Below are 22,769 nucleotides of genomic sequence, written 5' to 3' on the forward strand. Positions count from 1 at the left end.
GTTACATTCTTATTCAGGGGAGGTTTTCAATTAGACACGTCCTGACGCGCTTAGGCGTGGCCTCTCGAGGAAATACTGTATAGTGAGGGCGAGCTAGCCGAGCACTCATTGTTATTCCGATTCTCGGTGTTAACCTCAGTGTTGTGTTAGTCTCAGTCGGTCGTGATTTCTACTCGCATGGCATAATATCATAGTATTATAAAGTGAACAGTATGAAGTTCGGGAGTGAAACTCCGGTTTCCGCAGTATCGTAGTGTTGAATAAGCTTTATTTCCCATAACGCTGTACTATTTACCAGGGCGCAGATAGCAACATTCTCATCCCGGTATGAACTTGAAATTACAGACTCCATAGGTCCATTGTTTAATCCGTTAATAGGGCTATAATAGCCTGATTGTGCAAGGAGATAGCTGCAGAAAATAACTTTTTAATCGTAGTAAAAGGTGTGTTACCAATCACGCCTAAAGGGATTACCTACCACAATGTGAACAAGATGGCCGTCGATGCAGATGCAAAATCTGCCAAATTTAACCTCCAATTGCAAAAACCTGCTGTCCATCAAATTGAAATTATTATAATTCGAAAATCTTTTACGTAAAACTATACAGACTCTAATATTTAAATCGGCGATTTTTTTCTGGTGTAAGGAAAATAAAATCATTTTGTTCTTGGGAATTAGCCGTAAGACGTTTTAGCCAATTCCATCCATTACGTTTGGTATCCGTTTAGCAGGGTTTGCAAATGGGTGACTCATTTGTTCTGCGAAATCGACCACGTTTGTAAGATTCACCGATGGAACCAATCAATAGTACAAACACATGTTCCATTGTATATATAGTTGCAACTCAGTTTCTTTTTGGAATAGTCACGCAATACTAGGCGCCAACGCGTCAGGGCGACCGACTATTGCAGGGTGGTGAGTACATTCCATGGACTGCTTATTAATATCATTAAATGACCATCGTTCGTGGACTAAAGCCCTATTAAATTCATTAATGGCACTTCAAAGCAGACAGAGAGATCCCTCATCCTGGACATCACTTTAGCTATCAAGATTGACGCGTTAGAGGGCGTTAAACTCGACTCCACCAACTATACAAAAGCGTTCAAAAGCGTCGAACGGACATTCAAGAGTGTCCAACGGGCTTTCAATAAGCATTCAGAAGCGTTCAAGGGTTGTTCAAAACCGTTCAATAAGCGTTCAAAATTGTTCAATAAAAGTTCAAAAGGCGTTCAAAATGGCTTTCAAAAAGCATTCAATAACCGTAAAAGAAAATCGGCCGCCTCTGAAGGGTTCCTTCAACTTCGGAAAAAGGTCGAAGTCACAAGGACTCATGTCCGGTTTTAATTTAATTTCGTGTGGCTATTTCTAGCCGAGTGCAGCCCTTGTAAGGCAGACCCTCCGATGAGGGTGGGCGGCATCTGCCATGCGTAGGTGACTGCGTGTTATTGTGGTGGAGGATAGTGTTATGTGTGGTGTGTGAGTTGCAGGGATGTTGGGGACAGCACAAACACCCAGCCCCCGAGCCATTGGAATTAACCAATGAAGGTTAAAATCCCCGACCCGGCCGGGAATCGAACCCGGGACCCTCTGAACCGAAGGTCAGTACGCTGACCATTCAGCCAACGAGTCGGACTCATGTCCGGTGAGTATGGAGGGTGTACTAAGACCAACCAATGCCACCGTTACAATAAGATTTATGCATTGTTTGTGACATGATAACGTGCGTTGTATGCAACACGATAGGGCGATCGTCTCGCAATAAACGTGGGCGTTTGATCTGCACAGCTGGACGTAGATGTCGCTCCAGGAATTGGCAATAGCAGTCACTGTTGACTGTTTGTACCTCAAACACAGCATGCGTAAGAATAAGCCCTCTTAGTCGTATCACACAATCAGCATAAGCTTCACCCGACTGGGTTGCTGTCGAAATTTCTGTAAACGTGATGAACCTGGGTGACGCCATTCATTCAAATGACTATTAAATTCAAGTTCGTAGGCTCGTGCCTACGCCTCATCAATGGCGACAGCACGCTGCAGAAACGCTTCTTCTTCGTTGCGGTATCTGTCGAGGTGGGTACCAGCCAGTGAATATCGGTGCCATTTCTGTTACGTGGGCGACTTGAAGTGGAACCCAATAGGACACAATTTTCCCTATGTTAAGACATTTCGTCAGTATGTGTCACATCCTTTCATGACTGAGACCATCGAACTCTATAGCTGCAGTTGCTAAAGTGCGGCCAGTATCCAGTATTCGGGAAATTGTGGCTTCAAACCCCACTCTCGGCAGCCCTGAAGATGGTTTTCCTTGGTTTCTCATATTCACACCAGGCAGATGCTGGGGCAGTAACTTAATTCAGCTCACGGCCGCTTCCTTCCCAGTCCTAGCCCTTTCCTGTTCCATCGTCGCCATGAATCTACCTGTGTCGGTGCTACGTAAAGCAACTTGTACGAAAAAAATGACTGAGACCAACCTCTACGGATAATTCCCTGACAGTCCATCGATGGTCTACGGAAACGAGACCACTAACGATGTCAACTTGATCTTGAGGAATGAGGAATGGACGGGCGACCCGTGCGGTCCTTATCCACAGTCTCGTTCCCACCCGCACGAAACGCCTTAACCCACCGTGCAACCGTCCTACACGGTAATGCTTTCTCACCACAGATCTCACGTAATCCTCGGTAATATTCTGATGCATTTTTTCCATGGGCAACTTCCATTATTTTACACGAACGCTGACCACCGTTGGGAAACTAGCTTTAGAGCGGTGAAATCGACACTCTTCATTTCAACGCCACACAGCAACAACACTCCCAACTGGATGCGTGTCAAATGCACACATCGACAACAACGCACCTGACCGCTCCCATAGGCCTATCCTATATGCGCATGCCCGATCTCCTGCTAGTGTCTGGACTACGTCGCCACTAATTTATTTACAACCCTCGTACGTATAGGTCTATACACTTGCGTACATTACACCGTATATAGCCCAAATTATTATAAAGTCTTAATCAGTCTTAATAAGATAAATTTACCCCAATGTCGGCAGCCCTGAAGATGGTTTTCCGTGGTTTCCCATTTTCACACCAGGCAAATGCTGGGGCTGTACCCTAATCAAGACCACGGCCGCTTTCTTCCCATTCCTAGGCCTTTCCTATCCCATCGTCGCCATAAAACCTATCTGTATGGGTGCGACGTAAAACAAAGATTTAAAAAATCGGATTTAATATGTATAATAAGATCTTTGTTTGGTTCTGCTTTGTATACTCCTCAGTGCTGTCCAATTGTGCCTGTGAGCAAGTAGTCCATACTGCTACGGTCCAGCCAAGCCGAATAATTTAACAACTTCCTTTTCGTCGAACCGACACAGATATGTCTTGTGGCGACGATGGGATAGGAAAGGCCTAGGAGTGGGAAGGAATCGGCCGTGGCCTTAATTTAGGTAAGTTTACACCCCTAGCCTGGTGTGAAAATGAGAAACCACGGAAAACCATCTTCAGGGCTGCCGACAGTGGGGCTCGAACCCACTATTTCCAGGATGCAAGCTCACAGCTGCGCGACCCTAGCCGCACGGCCACCTCGCCCGGTAGCCGAAAATTTGTAACTTGCTGTGGTTACAGTAGAACTTGGTAATAACGACATCCAAGGCACCTGATAAATAGTGTCTTTGTAAACGAGTGTCTTTGCAAGCGATAATTATACCATCAGTCGAGTGAGATGGAAAATGATATAGGAAAAATCTAAATTAGACTTATTTTTAGACTATGCGTGTTTGCTTTGAAGCTTGTTATTAACGCGCAAATTTGAAATATGCACAACGTATTCAATTTCATAGAAGAGTTTTAGCTCGTTCAGTAAACTTACAACTGCAGTACAATACGTACAGTAAGTTTACTCAACATAGGCCATTATTTAGGAATAATAATGAGTAATTTTTGCCTGTCTTCCCCTGTTTGTTCTATATACACTTTATGTACACTGACTGACAGAGCAAATGCAACACCAAGAAGGAGTGGTCAGAACTTTATGCCAATTGCAGGGTAGACTGACGTCACTGAGGTATGCTCATGATGTGAAATGCGCCGCTGTGCTGCGCACGTAGCGAACGATAAATGGGACACGGCGTTGGCGAATGGCCCATTTCGTACCGTGATTTCTCAGCCGACAGTCATTGTAGAACGTGTTGTCGTGTGCCACAGGACACGTGTATAGCTAAGAATGCCAGGCCGCCGTCAACGGAGGCATTTCCAGCAGACAGACGACTTTACGAGGGGTATGGTGATCGGGCTGAGAAGGGCAGGTTGGTCGCTTCGTCAAATCGCAGCCGATACCCATAGGGATGTGTCCACGGTGCAGCGCCTGTGGCGAAGATGGTTGGCGCAGGGACATGTGGCACGTGCGAGGGGTCCAGGCGCAGCCCGAGTGACGTCAGCACGCGAGGATCGGCGCATCCGCCGCCAAGCGGTGGCAGCTCCGCACGCCACGTCAACCGCCATTCTTCAGCATGTGCAAGACACCCTGGCTGTTCCAATATCGACCAGAACAATTTCCCGTCGATTGGTTGAAGGAGGCCTGCACTCCTGGCGTCCGCTCAGAAGACTACCATTGACTCCACAGCATAGACGTGCACGCCTGGCATGGTGCCGGGCTAGAGCGACTTGGATGAGGGAATGGCGGAACGTCGTGTTCTCCGATGAGTCACGCTTCTGTTCTGTCAGTGATAGTCACCGCAGACGAGTGTGGCGTCGGCGTGGAGAAAGGTCAAATCCGGCAGTAACTGTGGAGCGCCCTACCGCTAGACAACGCGGCATCATGGTTTGGGGCGCTATTGCGTATGATTCCACGTCACCTCTAGTGCGTATTCAAGGCACGTTAAATGCCCACCGCTACGTGCAGCATGTGCTGCGGCCGGTGGCACTCCTGTACCTTCAGGGGCTGCCCAATGCTCTGTTTCAGCAGGATAATGCCCGCCCACACACTGCTCGCATCTCCCAACAGGCTCTACGAGGTGTACAGATGCTTCCGTGGCCAGCGTACTCTCCGGATCTCTCACCAATCGAACACGTGTGGGATCTCATTGGACGCCGTTTGCAGAGACCTGCATATCGGTTTGAAATAAACATCAATTATTCGTCCGTGCCGTCTCTGTTTTTTCCCCAACTTTCATCCCTTTGGAACCACTCCTTCTTGGTGTTGCATTTGCTCTGTCAGTCAGTGTATTACGTTCTAAGTTCATAACTTGCTTCACAAATTCACTGCACACTTCCCCACATTCGTCGAACATCCACACAACTCTGATGGCCTCTAAAGCATCACTGTGTTGAGATAGGCACTTCTTCCTCTTCATCATCAGTAATAATAATAATAATAATAATAATAATAATAATAATAATAATAATAATAATAATAATAATAATAATAACTTTTATTTTTCGTGTGGCTATTTCTAGTCGAGTGCAGCCCTTCGTAAGGCAGACCCTCCGATGAGCGTGGGCGGCATCTGCCATGCGTGTTATTGTGGTGGAGGATAGTGTTATGTGTGGTGTGTGATTTGCAGGGATGTTGGGGACAACACAAACACCCAGTCCCCGGGCCACTGGAATTAACCAATTAAGGTTAAAATCCCCGACCCGGCCGGGAATCGAACCCGGGGCCCTCTGAACAGAAGGCAGGTACGCTGACCATTCAACCAACGAGTCGGACATTATAATAATAATAATAATAATAATAATAATAATGATAATAATAATAATGTTATTGGTTTTACATCCCACTAACTACTCTACGGTTTTCGGAGACGCCATGGTGCCGGAATTTTGTGCCGCGGGAGTTCTTTTACATGCCAATAAATCTACCTACATGGGGCAGACGTATTTGAGCACCTTCAAATACCGTCGAACTGAGCCAGGGTCGAACCTGCCAACTTGGACTCAGAAACCCAGCGCCTTAACCATCTGAGCCACTCAGCCTGGCTCCACTATCACTATGGCCCTCATTCATCACGTCGCTTACAACATCGTCGTCCCTTTGTGCCTTTATTGCTTACTGGCCATCGTCTTTATGTTTCATAGTTATATTGATTCTGAATATCACATTCTATTTTTTGGAAGAGTTCATATAACGGCCCACCATTATCACTCTCATCGACATCATTTTAGGCTTCATATTGTTCATATGAGAAGAAAGATCTCAAAGTACTTTGGTTGGTAGAAAATTCTAACCCAAACTGTGGTTTAAAATTACGTTGTCTTAGGTAGACGCATACTTTTTGCGTTTTAATTAGGGATGAAAAAATGATGGGTATATTAGGACCACAGAATTGAGGAGGTATCGCTGAAACCTCACTCTCTATAACAAAGTTGCATTATTGTTATTGTTATTATTACTTCTTAATCCATTTATGGTCCAGGGTTGCTTTCTCACTCGGATTCGGCGAGGGATCCTACCTTTACCGCCACGAGGGCAGTGTCCTGGAGCGTGAGATATTTGGTAGGTGATACAAATGCGGAGGAGGACCAGTACCTCGCCCACGCTGCCTCACTTGCTATGCTGAGCAGGGACCTTGTGGAGGATGCGAAGGTTAGAAGGGATAAGCAAGGAATAGGCAAGGAAGCGGATATGCCCTTAAGTTGGGTACCATCCTGGGATTTGCGTGGAGAATTAGGAATCCACGCAAAACAACTTCGAGGATGATCGAGGTGGGAATCGAACTCCCTCCACTCACTTGGCCTTCCAAACCTGAGGGGACCACGATCAAGTCCTCCTACCCCGTTTCAAATTTTGTGGCAGAGCCGGAAATCGAACCGGGGCTTCCGCGGATATTAGCTAATCACACTAGGCACTACACCACAGAGGTGACACAACAAATTTGTATTGTGTAATATTACGGCTTTAACGTCACTTGGAAGTATAATTGCATTAAGGAGACACCGAAGTGCTGGAACTTCGCGTTCAAAAGAAATTCTCTAGGGTGCCAGAAAATCTATTGATACTCGACACACACACAAAAAAAAATCCACATGATCGATACTTTTATTATTTAACCTTAGGTTAAATTTTATGTCATTGAAAATTGCAGTACATGTTTCAATTGCTTGGCAATCATCATCAGCTGCTTATCTTAAAGCTTAGGCGAAAAAGCATAAAACATTTCATAATTAAAATTTGTTGGTAAAGGACACTTGATGGTTCTTCTGCCGGTTTCAGGTCACACCAAATGTGCCAATCATTTAAAGATTTAGAATAAATTTACACAACGAACAATTGAATAGGGGTAAGTTTCGGCCTTTACAATTCTTTTCAAATACGCACAATTTCTTTGGATAACAGAATCTCAAACAAAAATCTTTTTAATTAATAATTATATCTTTCCTGCCGGTTACAGGTCGTACTTCAAACTATCCATCTAAATGAAAACTGAACAAATTCGACCATAGTCAGCATAAATTCTTCTAGCGGACAATAAGAATGACCTAGAAAAATGAAGGACAACATATAATCAAGACAAGTGAACTGAGCATTGAGTGAAACACAGTTGAACTTAATGAAGAACTAGTGTAGTGCCATAGAAGGAATTTTAGGAAGTTTTAGTTTAGAAATAGCTTTTTAATTTGTATATCTAATTTTAACACCCCCCTCCCCCACCCTCCCTCACCATCAAGTGTCCTTTACCAACAAATTTTAATTATGAAATGTTTTATGCTTTTTCGCTTTAAGATAAGCAGCTGATGATGATTGGCAAGCAATTGAAACATGTACTGCAATTTTTAATGACATAAAATTTAACCTAAGGTTAAATAATAAAAGTATCGATCAGGTGGAATTTTTTTTACTTAACCCTTATCTTGATTGCAATATCGATACGGAATGAAGTGGATAGTATGTAACACTCGACACATACTCAGACGATAGCACGCCCCAAACTGGCTCAGTCCGATGGCATTTTAAAATCGAAAATACGGCAACGTCATTTCGGTATACTTACCTGCGCGTAAAAGAACTCCAGCAGGACAAAATTCCGGCACTTCGTTATCTGTAAAAACCGTAAAAACATGTAGTTCTACATAAAACCAACTACAACAAAATTGTAATCATCTGCAGTAGAATTCAGTTCTATTCGAATCAACTGTTCTACCCAGTTATCTTATTAATAAGAGAGATGACAGCGTTCCAAAACACCTTACTTAATAATAGGCCTAGCATTTTCCTTTTATCCTATAGGACACAGTTTTGTTCCTGAAAATATACTATACACATGAAAAAATGTTTTGCATAACTAACTTTTTGTACAAGTTGCTTTACGTCACATCGACGCAGATAGGTATAATGGCGACGAAGGAATAGGAAAGGGCTCGGAATAGGAAGGAAGCGGTTAATAGTATGGACAATAAACATATAGCCTTGTTTTGAGCTTCCTATACTGCCATTCGTGATCTTGCACAGTGTGTCGTTTTGAAAGATCCGCGTGCTCACTCATTTTCCAGCATTTTCCAGCGACCAATGGTTTTGCCCATTTTCAGCTTTCTACAGAGGAAGAGCAGGCCACACTCGGACTGGTCCTGAGTATAAAGGAGGTATCAGCAGACACATTCAGTGTCGGATTGTCGGAGGACAGATCGCCCTCACTCCACAACAGGAGCTCAAGGCCGCTTTGTTATCAGCGCCTTTTGACGGCACCATGACCGGCGAGCGTTACATTCGTAAGTGGGACCGCCTCCCTCAAGATGACCTGGATAACTTGATCTGTGGCATGCCACGGTGAGTACGAACCCTGCTGAACGTCCACTGTGCCCGCGTTTCTGAATGAAATGTCAGTATTGCAAAATACATACATCACCCGTCCTTATGTAACAGGCGAAGTTTCTTTCTGTAAGTCTTTTGTAATTTTCTTTTCAGACATGAATAAATTATTCATGAGAATGCAGTCCATTCTGTGATACCCCAGCCCAAAATCCCTAATAAGCTCTGCATCATAGCGAATAACCATTACGCAAAACATGTTTTGATGTGTATGTTTAATTAGATTACTAGCCTACTTCTCTTTTTAAATACAGACTGATAGTTAACTTCACAAATCATCTGAATGTGACCGAATGATCAGTGTTCTGGTCTCCCGACCCCAGTGACCCGGGTTCGTTTCCTGACCGAGTCGTGGCATATTCACCGTGTATGTATAATCCTTGTGACTCAGGGAATGGGTATTTATTCTGCTGTTGTTACTAGTATTAACATTACGCTAACTACTTTTACCGTTTTTGGAGACGCCGAGGTGCCGGAATTTTGTCCTGCATGAGTTATCTTACATGCCAGCAAATCGAACGACACGAAGCGGAACTATCTGAGCACCTTCAAATAACACCGGTCGCAGCCGAGATCGAGCCAGCCTCAAGTGCAGTGACTTGGAACGTGAGACATTGGGTCGGGGGGAAACAACTGGGCAGGAGGAAAAATACCTCGCCCAGGCGGTCTCATCTGCTATGCTGAATATGGGCCTCTTTGGGGGGGGGGGGGGGAGGAATGGGAAGATTAGAAGGGATAGGCAAGGAAGAGGGAAGGAAGCGGCCGTGGCCTTAAGTTAGGTACCATCCCGGCATTTGCCTGTAGGAGAAGTGGGAAACCATGGAAAACAACTATGCAGATGGTTGAGGTGGGAATTGAACCCCCATCTACTCAGTTGACCTCCCGTGGCTGAGTGGACCCGGTTCCAGCCCTCGTACCACTTTTCAAATTTTGTGGCAGAGCCGAGTATCGAATCCGTGCCTCCAGGGGTGGCAGCTAATCACACTATTAATTGGTTAATTCCGCTGGCACGAGGGCTGGGTGTATGTGTCGTCTTCATCATCATTTCATCCTCATTTCAACGCGCAGGTCGCCTACGGGTGTCAAATCGAAAGACCTACATCTGGCGAGCCGAACTTGTCCTCGGACACTCCCGGCACTAAAAGCCATACGCAATTTCATTTTTTTACTAAATCACATAGGCGGACATTATTATTATTATTACACGACTAGGCTATATATAATAATAATAATGGCGCGTGGCCTCCGAAGAAGCCTGGTGCAGGCGACCTGCGCGTCTATGAAGATGGGGCCCTACATATGGTAAATTCTAGTGATGAAGACTGCGTACAAACGCAGCTCCCGAGCCATTTGAATTAACCAATGAATGTTAAAATCCCTGACCGGCCAGGAACCGAAACCGGGACGCCCTCCATCCCTCCTCGCTAACCAATTAGCCGTGGAGCCGGAGAGACAACAGATACCTGACCGAGAGATGACTTGGTCTTTCTACAAGCACTATCCTGTAGAGTTGTACAGGTAAGAAATTGACAATATGACCAGTTATAGTAACGATATTCACGAATTAACTGAACACTGGACTACCCCTGTGCTTTTATGAATGCGTCCTGTGATGTATTTATGAAAAGACTCTGCGCATCAAAACTGATGCCACCACCACCACAGCTGACAAGATGACTGACTTACTTCATTTTGAACTTTTCTCCCTAATCATATTATAAATATTGAAATAAATGATAGCTTTTCCAGAGAGCCAATTTGATTTTGTTGTGAACTGTGTCGGCACGCCGCCGTACCTGTTGCTGCGCAGCCCCATTGGCTGTGGCAACGGCCAGGGGGTGTGGTGGGCGGAGAGCGCACTTCTGCTAGCGCGCTCTTGTGACTAGCAGTCAGTGACTGGTCGTCGTCTGTGTTGCAGGTCGCTGGAAGTCTTGGCTGCTCTCGCTTGACGGACGTGTTCATGTCGTGGATGGCAAGAGCGAGGGATGTGACATACCAATAGACAGGAAGTGTTCTACTGGTGGAAAAAATCCCAGTAGCCTCTTCTTAGTGCGCGTGTACAGCCAGTGGTAGGTTTACTAAATTGTGTGAATGGCTTGAAGCTTAGTGCGTGTTAAACAATGAAAACTTTAGTTTTCCATGTGTTCACTCTCGCCGCGACGCTGCTGATCCTATCGCCGACGCCTCCAAAATGCCAGACGGATGCTCTTGAACTGGGTGAGTAGAATATTCACTTATGTATGCTAGCTGTGCCAAGATGTGTGTGTGTGTGTGTGAGTGCCAGCCGGCTTCTTCACTTGGGAAGTGCGGTCACGTGCACTAAGCCGGCCGCAGCCTCTCACACTATACATATGATGTGTCATTCATTGGAACTCTTTGCTTGCACGAAAATGGTCTCTTACCTAGGTTTATTGGCACTTGAAATGTTCTTTCATTGTATGTTTATTCAGAATGAATATAAGAGTGGTAGGAAACTGATATTCAATTCAGATTTCGAAGAAAGTCATGATGTGGATGGAATTATGAGACCACTGAATGACAGATAACGTGCCCGGAAAGTGTAGAACTGATAGTAGTTTGTGTTAAATACTCCAACCTATATGCACCAGTGCGTATTCGAAGCCAAACACAGTAAGATGCTTGAAATTAGTTCTTCAATTATTTTGAATGGAATTCATTTCTTGACGTGTTAATTCTTGCAAATAAAAATCAGTTTAGAAGATTGCAGTTATAAAGAGTAAAGATATTTCGTCGGGCTGAGTGGCTCAGCCGGTTGAGGCGTTCTCGCTTTCTGGCCTTCTGACCCCAACTTGGCAGGTTCGATCCTGGCTAAGTCCGGTGGTATTAGAAGGTGCTCAAATACGTCAGCCTCGTGTCTGTAGATTTACTGGCACGTACAAGAACTCCTGCGGGACTACATTCCGGTACCTCGGCGTCTCCGAAAACCATAAGAGTAGTTATTGGGACGTAAAGCCAATAACATTATAATTTTAAAGGTATCTCTGATATTTATCGAGCTGTCGGCGTATGTAATGCATTTCATTCAAGTTCATTGTTATAAGGATGATTTTGTTTCTAACTGAAAATCGTTAATAGACATTTCTGATACAAGCGTAATTGTGTAATCATCCTAATACAGAACCATGTTGACGAAATAACACCTATATGTTCGCACTGGTTCTAGTTATTTATATTTTTACCCCATAAAAGAGGACACCGTTTCCACAGTAGGTATCTTTCACAACGTTCGCATTTTCTCATCTCATTTTGCACTCATGAGAACTAATACTGTGGCAAAGTACGAGCTACGTAGCGGCATGACTGCTACTGTTATCGAAAGTATAGTTTTTATTGGTTGCATAGATTGGAGGCTTGTCAAATAACGCGTGGTTGTGTTAAATTTAGTGCTGGTTACAACTAAAATATATGCTCTATGGAGGAGAAAAATGATGGAACAGTGCCAGAAATCTTTTATGCGTGTACTCCAGACTGACACCCTACTATTTAAGTTGCCACCAGTTTCACAAATTTGGAAAAAAATGAATAACGTTTCTGGTGACGTCCCTAATGACTTCTTTAATACGTCAACGAGCAGTTAGTTTGTTACGCTATAAAACTGTGAATTTAACCTGTATATTATGGATGAATTAAAGTTACCTACTACAGCACACGTATTCCTTATCGGCCTATTGCAGAATGATGTACAGTTTCTCTGTAACTTCCGCCGTTGTACGGCCAATCCCTATAGGCTATTATTATTATCCAGTGCAGTTAGCAATTCACGAATGGTTCCAACAGTGGTTTGGCCTCAGTTCTCTGTATCGAACCCGCCAACTTGGGTTCAGAAAGCCAACGCTCCACTGTCTGATCTGCATTATTATTATTATTATTATTATTATTATTATTATTATTATTATTATTATTATTATTATTATTAATCACAGTATTGTGCAGTTCGCATTGCAGGAAGCGCCGATTCCCAAGATAGCCATCTTAATAAATCAACACTGGGAGAATTGTAGAACACTAAAATGTCTGTTAGGCTACTGAGAAATTTAATCATTCATGTTTAGGTAGATTGTACGGGTAATTTTCAAATAGCCTTCAATTGCGAAGCTTCGTTCATTTGGCAGGCGGGTTTAATGATCCACAACAGTGATGCTATTTATATAGCGCTTGTTGTTTACGATTATTGCTGTTTTACTTCAAGGGTAGAAATGAATCATCGTAGCTCTCGTTGATACGTTATTAACGAGGACCATAATTATCTTTATGGAAGGAGATTTATTAAACTATAGATTTATAAACTGCTGTTTTGGAGAGATGGTTCGATCAGAAGCCGTAAGTGCCGTGTTGCGTAGTTTAAGTTCATATGACAACTTGAACTTTTCAGTCGGTCAACACATAGTGGAATGAGAGTTTAATTAGAGGGCTATTTATTATTTCTTCGAATGTAAGAGCACTCGTTAGGTATAGGCCTAAGTGAAAACATACATAATTAATCACATCAGTTGTATTGAATACCGATTTGGAACCGAAATCTACCGTTTTGAGAGTTAGTTCAGAAGAATTATCACTAAACCCTTAAATAGGCCTATATATTGTAAGCTTCCTATAGGCCTAATTGATACATCGTTGGTCAAAAGTCCTGCGTTCTGTTCGTCGCTCCATTCTAATGTAGGCTATCTAGTCTCTATGATTTGCATATTTGCCTCGAGATTTAAAATGTATTATCTTGGAACTTTTCTGGAATTACTGTGAAAAATATTGGCGGAAACCACCCGCAGGATATCCAACAGCGGAATCTAGTTTCGATGGTGGTCTTTCAAACTGAATTTTGCAGGCTTATCAGGGCTTTTTAACACTGATCGTAGGAAAAAGGTGATGATTTGGCACTACGAAGAATGAAGGTGTTGGCTAAAGAAAGGAAAGGGTCGAAATTGATGTAAAAATGACCTCACAAACCTAAACGGGGCATGATAACAGAGTGATCGCTTGCTTCTCAGTAAGGCGCCCGCGGTTCGATTCACGGTCAGTGAGAATCCTATTTTCGAAATTCAAAATCACGTCTCTGTGGCTCATATTCTGCGTAAAACTGAAGTTCCTGTGGCTGCTATCACAATATCGACAGTCGTGTAGAAATACAAGCTTGCTTCACGAACGTTGGTAAAGAACAAGGGTTGACCACGGAAGGTCGGACACGAAGGATGATAGAGTGTAGCCAAGCAAAGGTAAGTGTAAACAATACTAGATTCCGCTTGATTTCTGGGGTTGCCACTTCATGATGAAATATTGCAAACTTCTGATGTCGGAGATTCTAGTTTTGGGTCTCTAAACAGTGCCGATTCCTGGCCCTATCGTTGAGCAGACTTCGTCCGTGATTGCGGGTAAAGTAGTTGGTTGCTGTTAGTAATCGTTTCTAATAATGCGTACGCTCTTAGAAGCCAGTCCCATTCACGCAATCTCGCTCACGCCATTAATCCTCGGGACGGGATAAAGAAGTGAAGATTGAGTCTTGTTGCTGTATTTGCGGAAGGCTGGATTTGGTCTATGTTGTCTGCTTGCAGCTATAGAGCTTGCATGTGTTACGTTCATAGAATGAAACGCGACAGGGGAATAAGTAACGCAAGACACGGTTGTCACCTGGGTGTTAATGACGTTAGTATTTATCTGAAACCTTGGCATTGAGGTGTGACCTGCTTTCTTTCTTAAGGTATGACTTGAATGTCGATGATCATGGCTATCTTCATTTCAGATCCACAATTCCGAAGAAGAACAATTTACATATTCTCTTGTTTTTAAAATTTCATGCAACTGGAATTCGACTCGATTGAGCTATCTTTCGCTTTTTCCTCACACAGTACATTTCACGGGAAACCAGTGAGAATTCTGGAGGAGTATAGGCCTATAAGAGTTTTGGTGGTAGACCATAGCGTATGTGAGGGTAATTTTATAAATTACATAACACCTTGGCTGGCCGAGTAGCCAACACTTGGCCTTGTGACTGAACTAGCGCTCGGCTGATGATTAAAATTTTGCCTTATTTATTATTATTATTATTATTATTATTATTATTATTATTATTATTATTATTATTATTATTATTATTATTATTATTATTATTATTATTATTGACATCCATTCTCACTACTAATGGTAGTCCGACTCGTTGGCGTACTGGCCTTCGGTTCAGAGGGTCCCGGGTTCGATTCCCAGCCGGGTTGGGGATTTTATCCTTCTTTGGTTAATACCAATGGCCCGTGGGATGGGTGTTTGTGCTGTCCCCACCAACCCTGCAACTCACACACCACACATAATACTATCCTACGCCACAATAACACGCAGATACCTACACATGGCAGATGCCGCCCACCCTCATCGGAGGGCCTGCCTTACAAGGGCTGCACTCGGCTAGAAATAGCCACACGAAATTATTATTATTATTATTATTATTATTATTACTACTTATGGTCTTGTCAGCCTCCAAGTTATTGGGACAGTGTACTACTACTACTACTACTACTACTACTACTACTACTACTACTACTACTACTACCACCACCAGGCTGACTGGCTCAGACTGGCCGTCTGAGCTCAAGTTGATGGTTTCGATCCCGGCTCATAAGAAACCTATCCCACTTTGAGGCCGGCAAAGCACAGTGTTTCTGATATCATTGAAAGCTCCAGACATCTAGATCGCATGAGCCATATTAGCTGCTGATGAAAAAAACTTGTCCACAGGAGACTAATGAAAATTTACCTCTTGGTACACGTCTGTTTCTGAATTGGAACATAATCTATGGGAGATGGGATTTATATGTCGCACTGTGGTCATCCTCTGAGTTCACAAAATTGTCAGAGCAGATTTGCAACTTGCACCATGAACACTGAATGGGTGCCAGCCTCATGTCAGTAGATTTTCTGGCACGTAAAATAACTCCTGCGTAACAAATTTTCGGCACCTCGGCGACTCCGAAAAGCGTAAAAAGTTAGTTATTGGGACGTAAAATTATTATTATTATTATTATTATTATTATTATTATTATTATTATTATTATTATTATTATTAACATTGAATGAAGAATGAAACACTGCGTTGAACACAGTTTACTATGCCGGGCTGAGTGGCTCAGACGGTTGAGGCTCTAGCCTTCTGACCTCAACTTGGCAGGTTCGATCCTGCCTCAGTCCGGTGGTATTTGAAAGTGCTGAAATATGTCAGCCTCGTGTCGGTAGATGTACTGGAAAGTAAAAGAACTCCTGCGAGACGAAATTCCGGCACCTCGGAGTCTCCGAAAAATGACAATAATAATAATAATAATAATAATAATGCTATTGGCTTTACGTCCCTCTAACTACTTTTATGGTTATCGGAGACGCCGAGGTGCCGGAATTTAGACAAGCAGGAGCTCTTTTGCGTGCCAGTAAATCGACCGACACGAGGCTGACGTATTTGAGCACCTCAAAAACCACTGGACTGAGCCAGGATCGAACCTGCTAAGTTGGGGTCAGAAAGCTAGCGCCTCAACCGTCTGAGCCATTCAGTCCGGCCGAAAAACGACAAATAGTAGTAAGTGGGACATAAAAAGTACAATAACGTTTTTAGAAATTCACTGTTTCCAAATCAAGAACAAACACATTCGGCATGAGAACGTTTCAGAACGATCATAATTTTAAAAAGGTAGGCCTATTCATTGAGAACTCCTATTGCATCTCAGTGTGTCATACTGTATAGTCTGCCACACTGGGGCATGGTAGATACAAGTGAGGAAAGCGTATTAAGGAAGCTTATCTTTGTTCTGGTCCTCGTCTGAGTGGTCAGCATAACGGTCTTAGGTCCATAGAGCCCTGGGTTGAATTTCCTGCCAGGCTGGGGATTTTAAACACTCTCTTTAAGTCCTCTGGCTCGAGGAATCGGTATTTGTGTTCTTTTTAAATTCCGCAGTAAATAAGTTAAAGTGAGTTTCATCAACATTGTCAAGAAATACCCATGGAGGCTGGTTGTATGGTCGAATCCGACCGAAAGCCTTTTCTTTAATACTTCCTTTCAGGTTGTCATCGTATTTTGCCGTGTCTGTAGCACTCGCTAATCGTTCCTCGTCGGAATTTTTACAATTGCTGTTTTGTTAGGTGCTTGCCTTCCATGAATAAGTTTGTGAGATCAAATCTTGTCGCAGTTAGTTGGGATTTGAAATTAAAATCGAGACACCTGCTTCAATTGATTTACCGTTTGTTATAGAGTTTGGCGTCTCTCTTAACTGTAACAATTAGAGAGTGCTTAAACACATGACATCATCAACATCTTCTCAGTGTTGTACCATTTCTCCAAATAATAGCAGAATGAATGGATATCTGACGAGTTCTGGTAAGATTGTGTGCACTTATGACGCTAAATACCATCTTGGAACATGTCAAGAATAAAATAAAAAGTTGTGATGGACGGACCTTAGTCAGAATTGCCCGTTCTTCCAGCTACAGATGATGAGTTCAAAATGCAGTTGTTCAACTTTCAATTGATATTTGTGATGTACTGACCTAGCGAGTGATGATTGCAAGTCACTGCCAAATAAGAGGCCTATGTCAAACAAACCTGCGTAAGAACGAAATTGTGACCTAACTGATATTTGCATATTTAAATAAGAGCTTTAAAATCTCCCTTTTGACCAAAAGCCGAAGAATGAGTGGCATATTCAAGAAGTCACAAGAAGGGTGAAATTTGACTCCTTTTCACCATTCGGTCGCCAAGGCGGAAAGTGATCTTGAGAGACATGTTCCTTCGGATTGGTTTTTTTTTATTCGTGAATATTTTTACTATTCTCTCCTTTTCACTAACTTACCATATCATTACTCTTTTAATTTATTTCGTTCTATCTCTATCCTACTTAATTTAGGCTTATGTGAATATCACAATGATATGTGTCAGTTGTACTTTGTTGTCACAAAAATAATTTTCTGAATTGGATTGCTGTATAATGGGGTGAGAAAGCAGGTAAAATGAAATGTCGTATGGCTTTTAGTGCCGGGATATCCCAGGACGGGTTCGGCTCGCCAGGTGCAGGTCTTTCTATTTGACCCCCGCAGGCGAACTGCGCGTCGTGATGAGGATGAAATGATGATGAAGACAACACATACACCCAGCCCCCGTGACATTGGAATTAAGCAATTAAGGTTAAAATCCCCGATCCGGCCGGAAATCGAAGTCGGGACCCTCTGAACCGAAGGCCAGTACGCTGACCGTTTAGACAACGAGTCGGACAGAAAGTAGGTGATCAATGAAGAAGGAATCCTATCAGCATTCTATAGCCTACTCCTGAATTCGGCAGACAGACGAATTCAAATACCTATTCGACCACACTTTCCAGTGATATTCCAAGCATTCCCCATTCCAAATTCCAGAGAATGATGGAATGGTAGCTTTCGCAAGATCATGACCTTTTAGTTTTCAGTTTTACCCTCAGTGCATCATGAATATTTGCCTTTCCTGGCGAGGTGTAGTGTTTGCAGTACGCTATGTTTTTCTGGCATAGGCTAGAATAAATTTGTTACATTCATTGACCTGTCTGTCTCATCCTTGGCTTTTACATTATGGAAGTGAATCACAAAGTTTATACACGGAGTAATTTCAATACCACCTAATCAATACAATTTATTCCACTATTGTCTGGTTAAATATATATGGAAATTACCAGAAATTTGAAGGGTACATGTTTTGCCCACTATTTATTGGGCATCATCAGCCTCAATCAATCTTAAAACACACAATGGTCTAAGGATTCATAATAATTTACATAAAACATATTGATGAATATTTTTAAGTGTTAATACTGTGGATGCAAAATGTTTAGAGTACAAAAATATTGAATAAAACAGAACTTATACTAAAATCACTTTGAAAATTGAAATGTTCGTCTAAAAGTAATTGTCACACATTATTGTTTAAAAATAATCCATGTCTGACACTGAAATTGATCTTTTTGATAAAAAGCTTGAACAATATATATTACATTTGGAAAACAGAATATCAAAGATAAGGCGTCACATGATAAGAACAAGACGGTTAAAAGATACAGTATTTGCTCATGTTTGAGGCCAATATTTAAAATAAGGATGAAAATATGTAGTCGAATTGGAGGCGGAATAGATTAAGACGACTCGGAAAGTTGGATAAAAATAATAGTATGTCGTGAAGTGCTAAAAACATTGAAAAATTTGCCGTAAACGCTGTTAAAATTATCCAAATAAAAGAAGGTAGGTTGGACGACAATTTCGTGTAACCAGAAAATGACTCATGTAGACGTGGATGTCCGTAGTAAACAATGTTGTCAATTTATTCTCAAGGTGTAACGTATCTGTATCTGTAGCGTTAGTTATCCAACTTTCAAAGTCGTCTTAACCTATACCGCCTCCAATTCGACTACATATTTTTATCCTTATTTTAAATATTGGCCTCAAACATAAACAAATACTGTATCTTTTAACCGTCTTGTTCTTATCCTCTGACGTCTTATCGTTTATATTCTGTTTTCCAAATGTAATATATATTGTTCAAGCTTTTTATCAAAAAGATCCATTTTAGTGTCAGACATGGATTATTTTTTTTAAAACAATGTGTGACAATTACTTTTAGACGAACATTTCAATTTTTCAAAGTGATTTTAGTGTAAGTTCTGCTTTATTCAATATTTTTGTACTGTAAACATTTTGCATCCACAGTATTAACACTTGTAAATATTCATCAATATGTTTTGTGTAAATTACTATGACTCCTTAGACCATTGTGTCTTTTGAGATTGATTGAGGCTGATGATGCCCAATAAATAGTGGGCGAAACATGTACCCTTCAAATTTCTGGGAATTTCCATGTATATTTAACCACACAATAGTGAAATAAATTGTAATGAATAGGTGGTATTAAAATTACTCCTTGTATAAACTTTGTGATTAGCTATTTTTCAATACGGAATAATGACGAGAATAATGGTTTGTACTATGGAAGTGACCAAGGTATGAGAGATGCTCGTAATACCATTTCTTATGAAGCCAGTCCCTGCTAAGAATGGTGTGAAAATATCGCTCATAGGGTCTGTTTGGTGCATGTATTTCATTGGGCTTGGCAGACTGATATGTATAGCAATTTCTGGTTCGGTGAGGAAAGCAACGGGAAACTACTCACTCCTCATTTCCCTAGTACGCCTCCTCAGTGACACCTAGGCTATCTGTGACAGCCTTCAGGCTGAATATCCAACAACATCATGGATGTAGGCTGTCATAGAATAGTAGCACAGATTCTCAGAAAAATTCAACTATTGTTTGTGAGAAGTTTATGGGAAGTTCATAGCGGAATCCTCGTTATAGAGCCGGTTGGCGAGTACTCACGGACTCAGGACAAAAATGGCTTCGAATTCTACCGTCGCAATTGCTCGTCTTGAGTATCAGGCAACTGCTTTGGTGGTAGTCTACGTGATCACATGATCACGGCCGCTTCATCTTCAACTCTAGCCCCAGGTAGCTTGAAGGTACTCATTACAAACACAGTATAAAGAACAGGCATGAATACCAGAGCCGATAAGATCGATGTGTTAGGAAAATTCCTATCCACATACTATTTCCACCAGAGTCTTTCTACATCACTTGGTTTGGGAAAGTGGTATTTTTCCTTATTCTGTCATGTGATACCCAGTTCTGCCTCAAGGAATGATTTTGTTTCTCACTCCAACTACAGGCAAGTATATAAGGCGCAGCATACTCACGGTCATTGGCTCCACAAAAATACAGCATGTTCCAAGTTCAGAAGAATTAATTAATTTAATCGAGGCAGACACAGATACCTCCTCAAGTAAAAAGGTACATTTAAAGATAAAGTGGAGACGCCGAGGTGCTAGAAGATTGAGACACAGGAATTATTTTATTTGTTAGTAAATCTGCCGACACAAGGCTAGCGTATTTGAGCATCTTCAAATACCACCAGCCTGAGCTGGGATCGAACCCGCCACCTTGGTTCAGAACGCTAGCGCTTCTACAGTCTCAGGCAGTCAGAGCGGCAGAAAAGATTCCAGGAATTCTTCCTCGTCTAGTAAAATGTTTCAACCACCCGCTAAGCCCGCCACCATACCTTCCATTCCGGTTAGTTCGACTCTGCCATGAATTGGAGAGTAATAAGGAATTGGTGCACACTTCACTTACTCTCGGTGATGCAGATAATAATAATAATAATAATAATAATAATAATATTTCTTTCTTTCTTTCTTTCTTTCTTTCTTTCTTTCTTTCTTTCTTTACCGAGCTCGATAGCTGCAATCGCTTAAGTGCGGCCAGTATCCAGTATTTGGGAGATAGTAGGTTCGAACCCCACTGTCGCCAGCCCTGAAAATGGTTTTCCGTGGTTTCCCATTTTCACACCAGGCAAATGCTGGGGCTGTACCTTAATTAAGGCCACGGCCTCTTCCTTCCCACTCCTAGCCCTTCCCTGTCCCATCATCGCCACAAGACCTATCTGTGTCGGTGCGACGTAAAGCAAATAGCAAAAAAAAATCTTTCTTTCTTTCTTTCTTTCTTTCTTTCTTTCTTTCTTAATCCGTTTACCCTCCAGGGCAGGTTTTTTCCTCGGACTCTGCGAGGGATCCCACCTATACCCCTCAAGGGCAATGTCCTGGAGCGTGAGACTTTGGGTCGGGGATACAACTGGAGGGGAGGACCAGTAGCTCGCCCAGGTGGTCTCACCTGCTATGTTGTACAGGGGCCTTGTGGGGGATGGGATGATTGGATGAGATAGGGAAGGAAGCGGCCATGGCCTTTAAGTTAGGTACCATCCCGGCATTTTCTTAGAGGTGAAGTGGAAAACCGCGGAAAACCACTGCGAGGATGGCTAAGGAGAAAATCGAATCCCCTCTACACAGTTGACATCCCGAGGCTAAGTGGGCCCCGTTCCAGCCCTCATACTACTTTTCAAATTTCGTGGTAGATTCAAGGATCGACCACGGGCCTCCGGGGGTGGCAGCTATTCACAATAACCACTACACCAAAGAGGCGGGCAACAACAACAACAACAATAATAATAATAATAATAATAATAATAATAATAATAATAATAATAATAATAATAATAATAATAATAATAATAATAATAATAATAGGTTGTGTGGTAGCCGAGTAACATGGTCACTAGCTTCTTCTCAAGGCGACCGTGGTTCGAATGCCGGCCAATGCATGTGGTATTTCTGAAATGAAAATTCACGTGCCTGTGTGGTTCCTATTCCACGTAAAGCTGCCGGTTCTGTGCATAGCCACGTACTACTTGATGCTTACTTGCTTAATAGCCACATTTTTTTCACAATTTGCTTTACGTCACACAATAACAATTACAGGTCCAGTGTTATTGGTTTTACGCCTCTCTATTAGTTTGCTATGGTTTTCGAAAACGCCGAGGTCCCGGAATTAAATATATCAGGTGTTCTTTTCGTAACTTTAGATCGTCTTCGGATACGATGCTGGTGTAGGCCTACTCTATTTGAGCACCTTCAAATACCACCGTACTGATCCGGGAATGAACCCGCCAGCTTGGACAGAAAGTCAGCATTATTCTGCCTGAGGCACTCAGCCCCGTTATTATTAATTATGAATAACAATTTCTTTTTTTTGCTAGGGGCTTTACGTCGCACCGACACAGATAGGTCTTACGGCGACGATGGGATAGGAAAGGCCTAGGAGTTGGAAGGAAGCGGCCGTGGCCTTAATTAAGGTACAGCCCCAGCATTTGCCTGGTGTGAAAATGGGAAACCACGGAAAACCATCTTCAGGGCTGCCGATAGTGGGATTCGAACCTACTATCTCCCGGATGCAAGCTAACAGCCGCGCGCCTCTACGCGCACGGTCAACTCGCCCGGTGAATAACAATTAACATATTGTCTTGACGGTAGTATTTTACAAAAGCGCAACAAAAATAAGGTAACAAGAGCTCGCATG

General features: G+C 42.5%; 1 protein-coding gene across 2 annotated transcripts in view; it reads left to right on the forward strand.

Annotated features, from left to right (window-relative positions):
- Ddr (discoidin domain-containing receptor 2) overlaps positions 1-22,769 on the forward strand; it is a 2,443,951-nt gene that overhangs the window by 326,901 nt on the left and 2,094,281 nt on the right. The window contains exon 2 of one of the 2 annotated variants that reach the window (XM_067140519.2): positions 10,726-11,024. In XM_067140519.2, the coding sequence (XP_066996620.1) occupies positions 10,928-11,024 (97 nt within the window). In that variant the 5' untranslated portion in view covers positions 10,726-10,927. Of the gene's footprint in view, positions 1-10,712; positions 11,025-22,769 lie in introns of those variants that run through there. The other variant, XM_067140518.2, reaches the window with a different exon arrangement.

The sequence above is a fragment of the Anabrus simplex genome, chromosome 2 (assembly GCF_040414725.1).
Source record: "Anabrus simplex isolate iqAnaSimp1 chromosome 2, ASM4041472v1, whole genome shotgun sequence".
Lineage (NCBI taxonomy): Eukaryota > Metazoa > Arthropoda > Insecta > Orthoptera > Tettigoniidae > Anabrus > Anabrus simplex.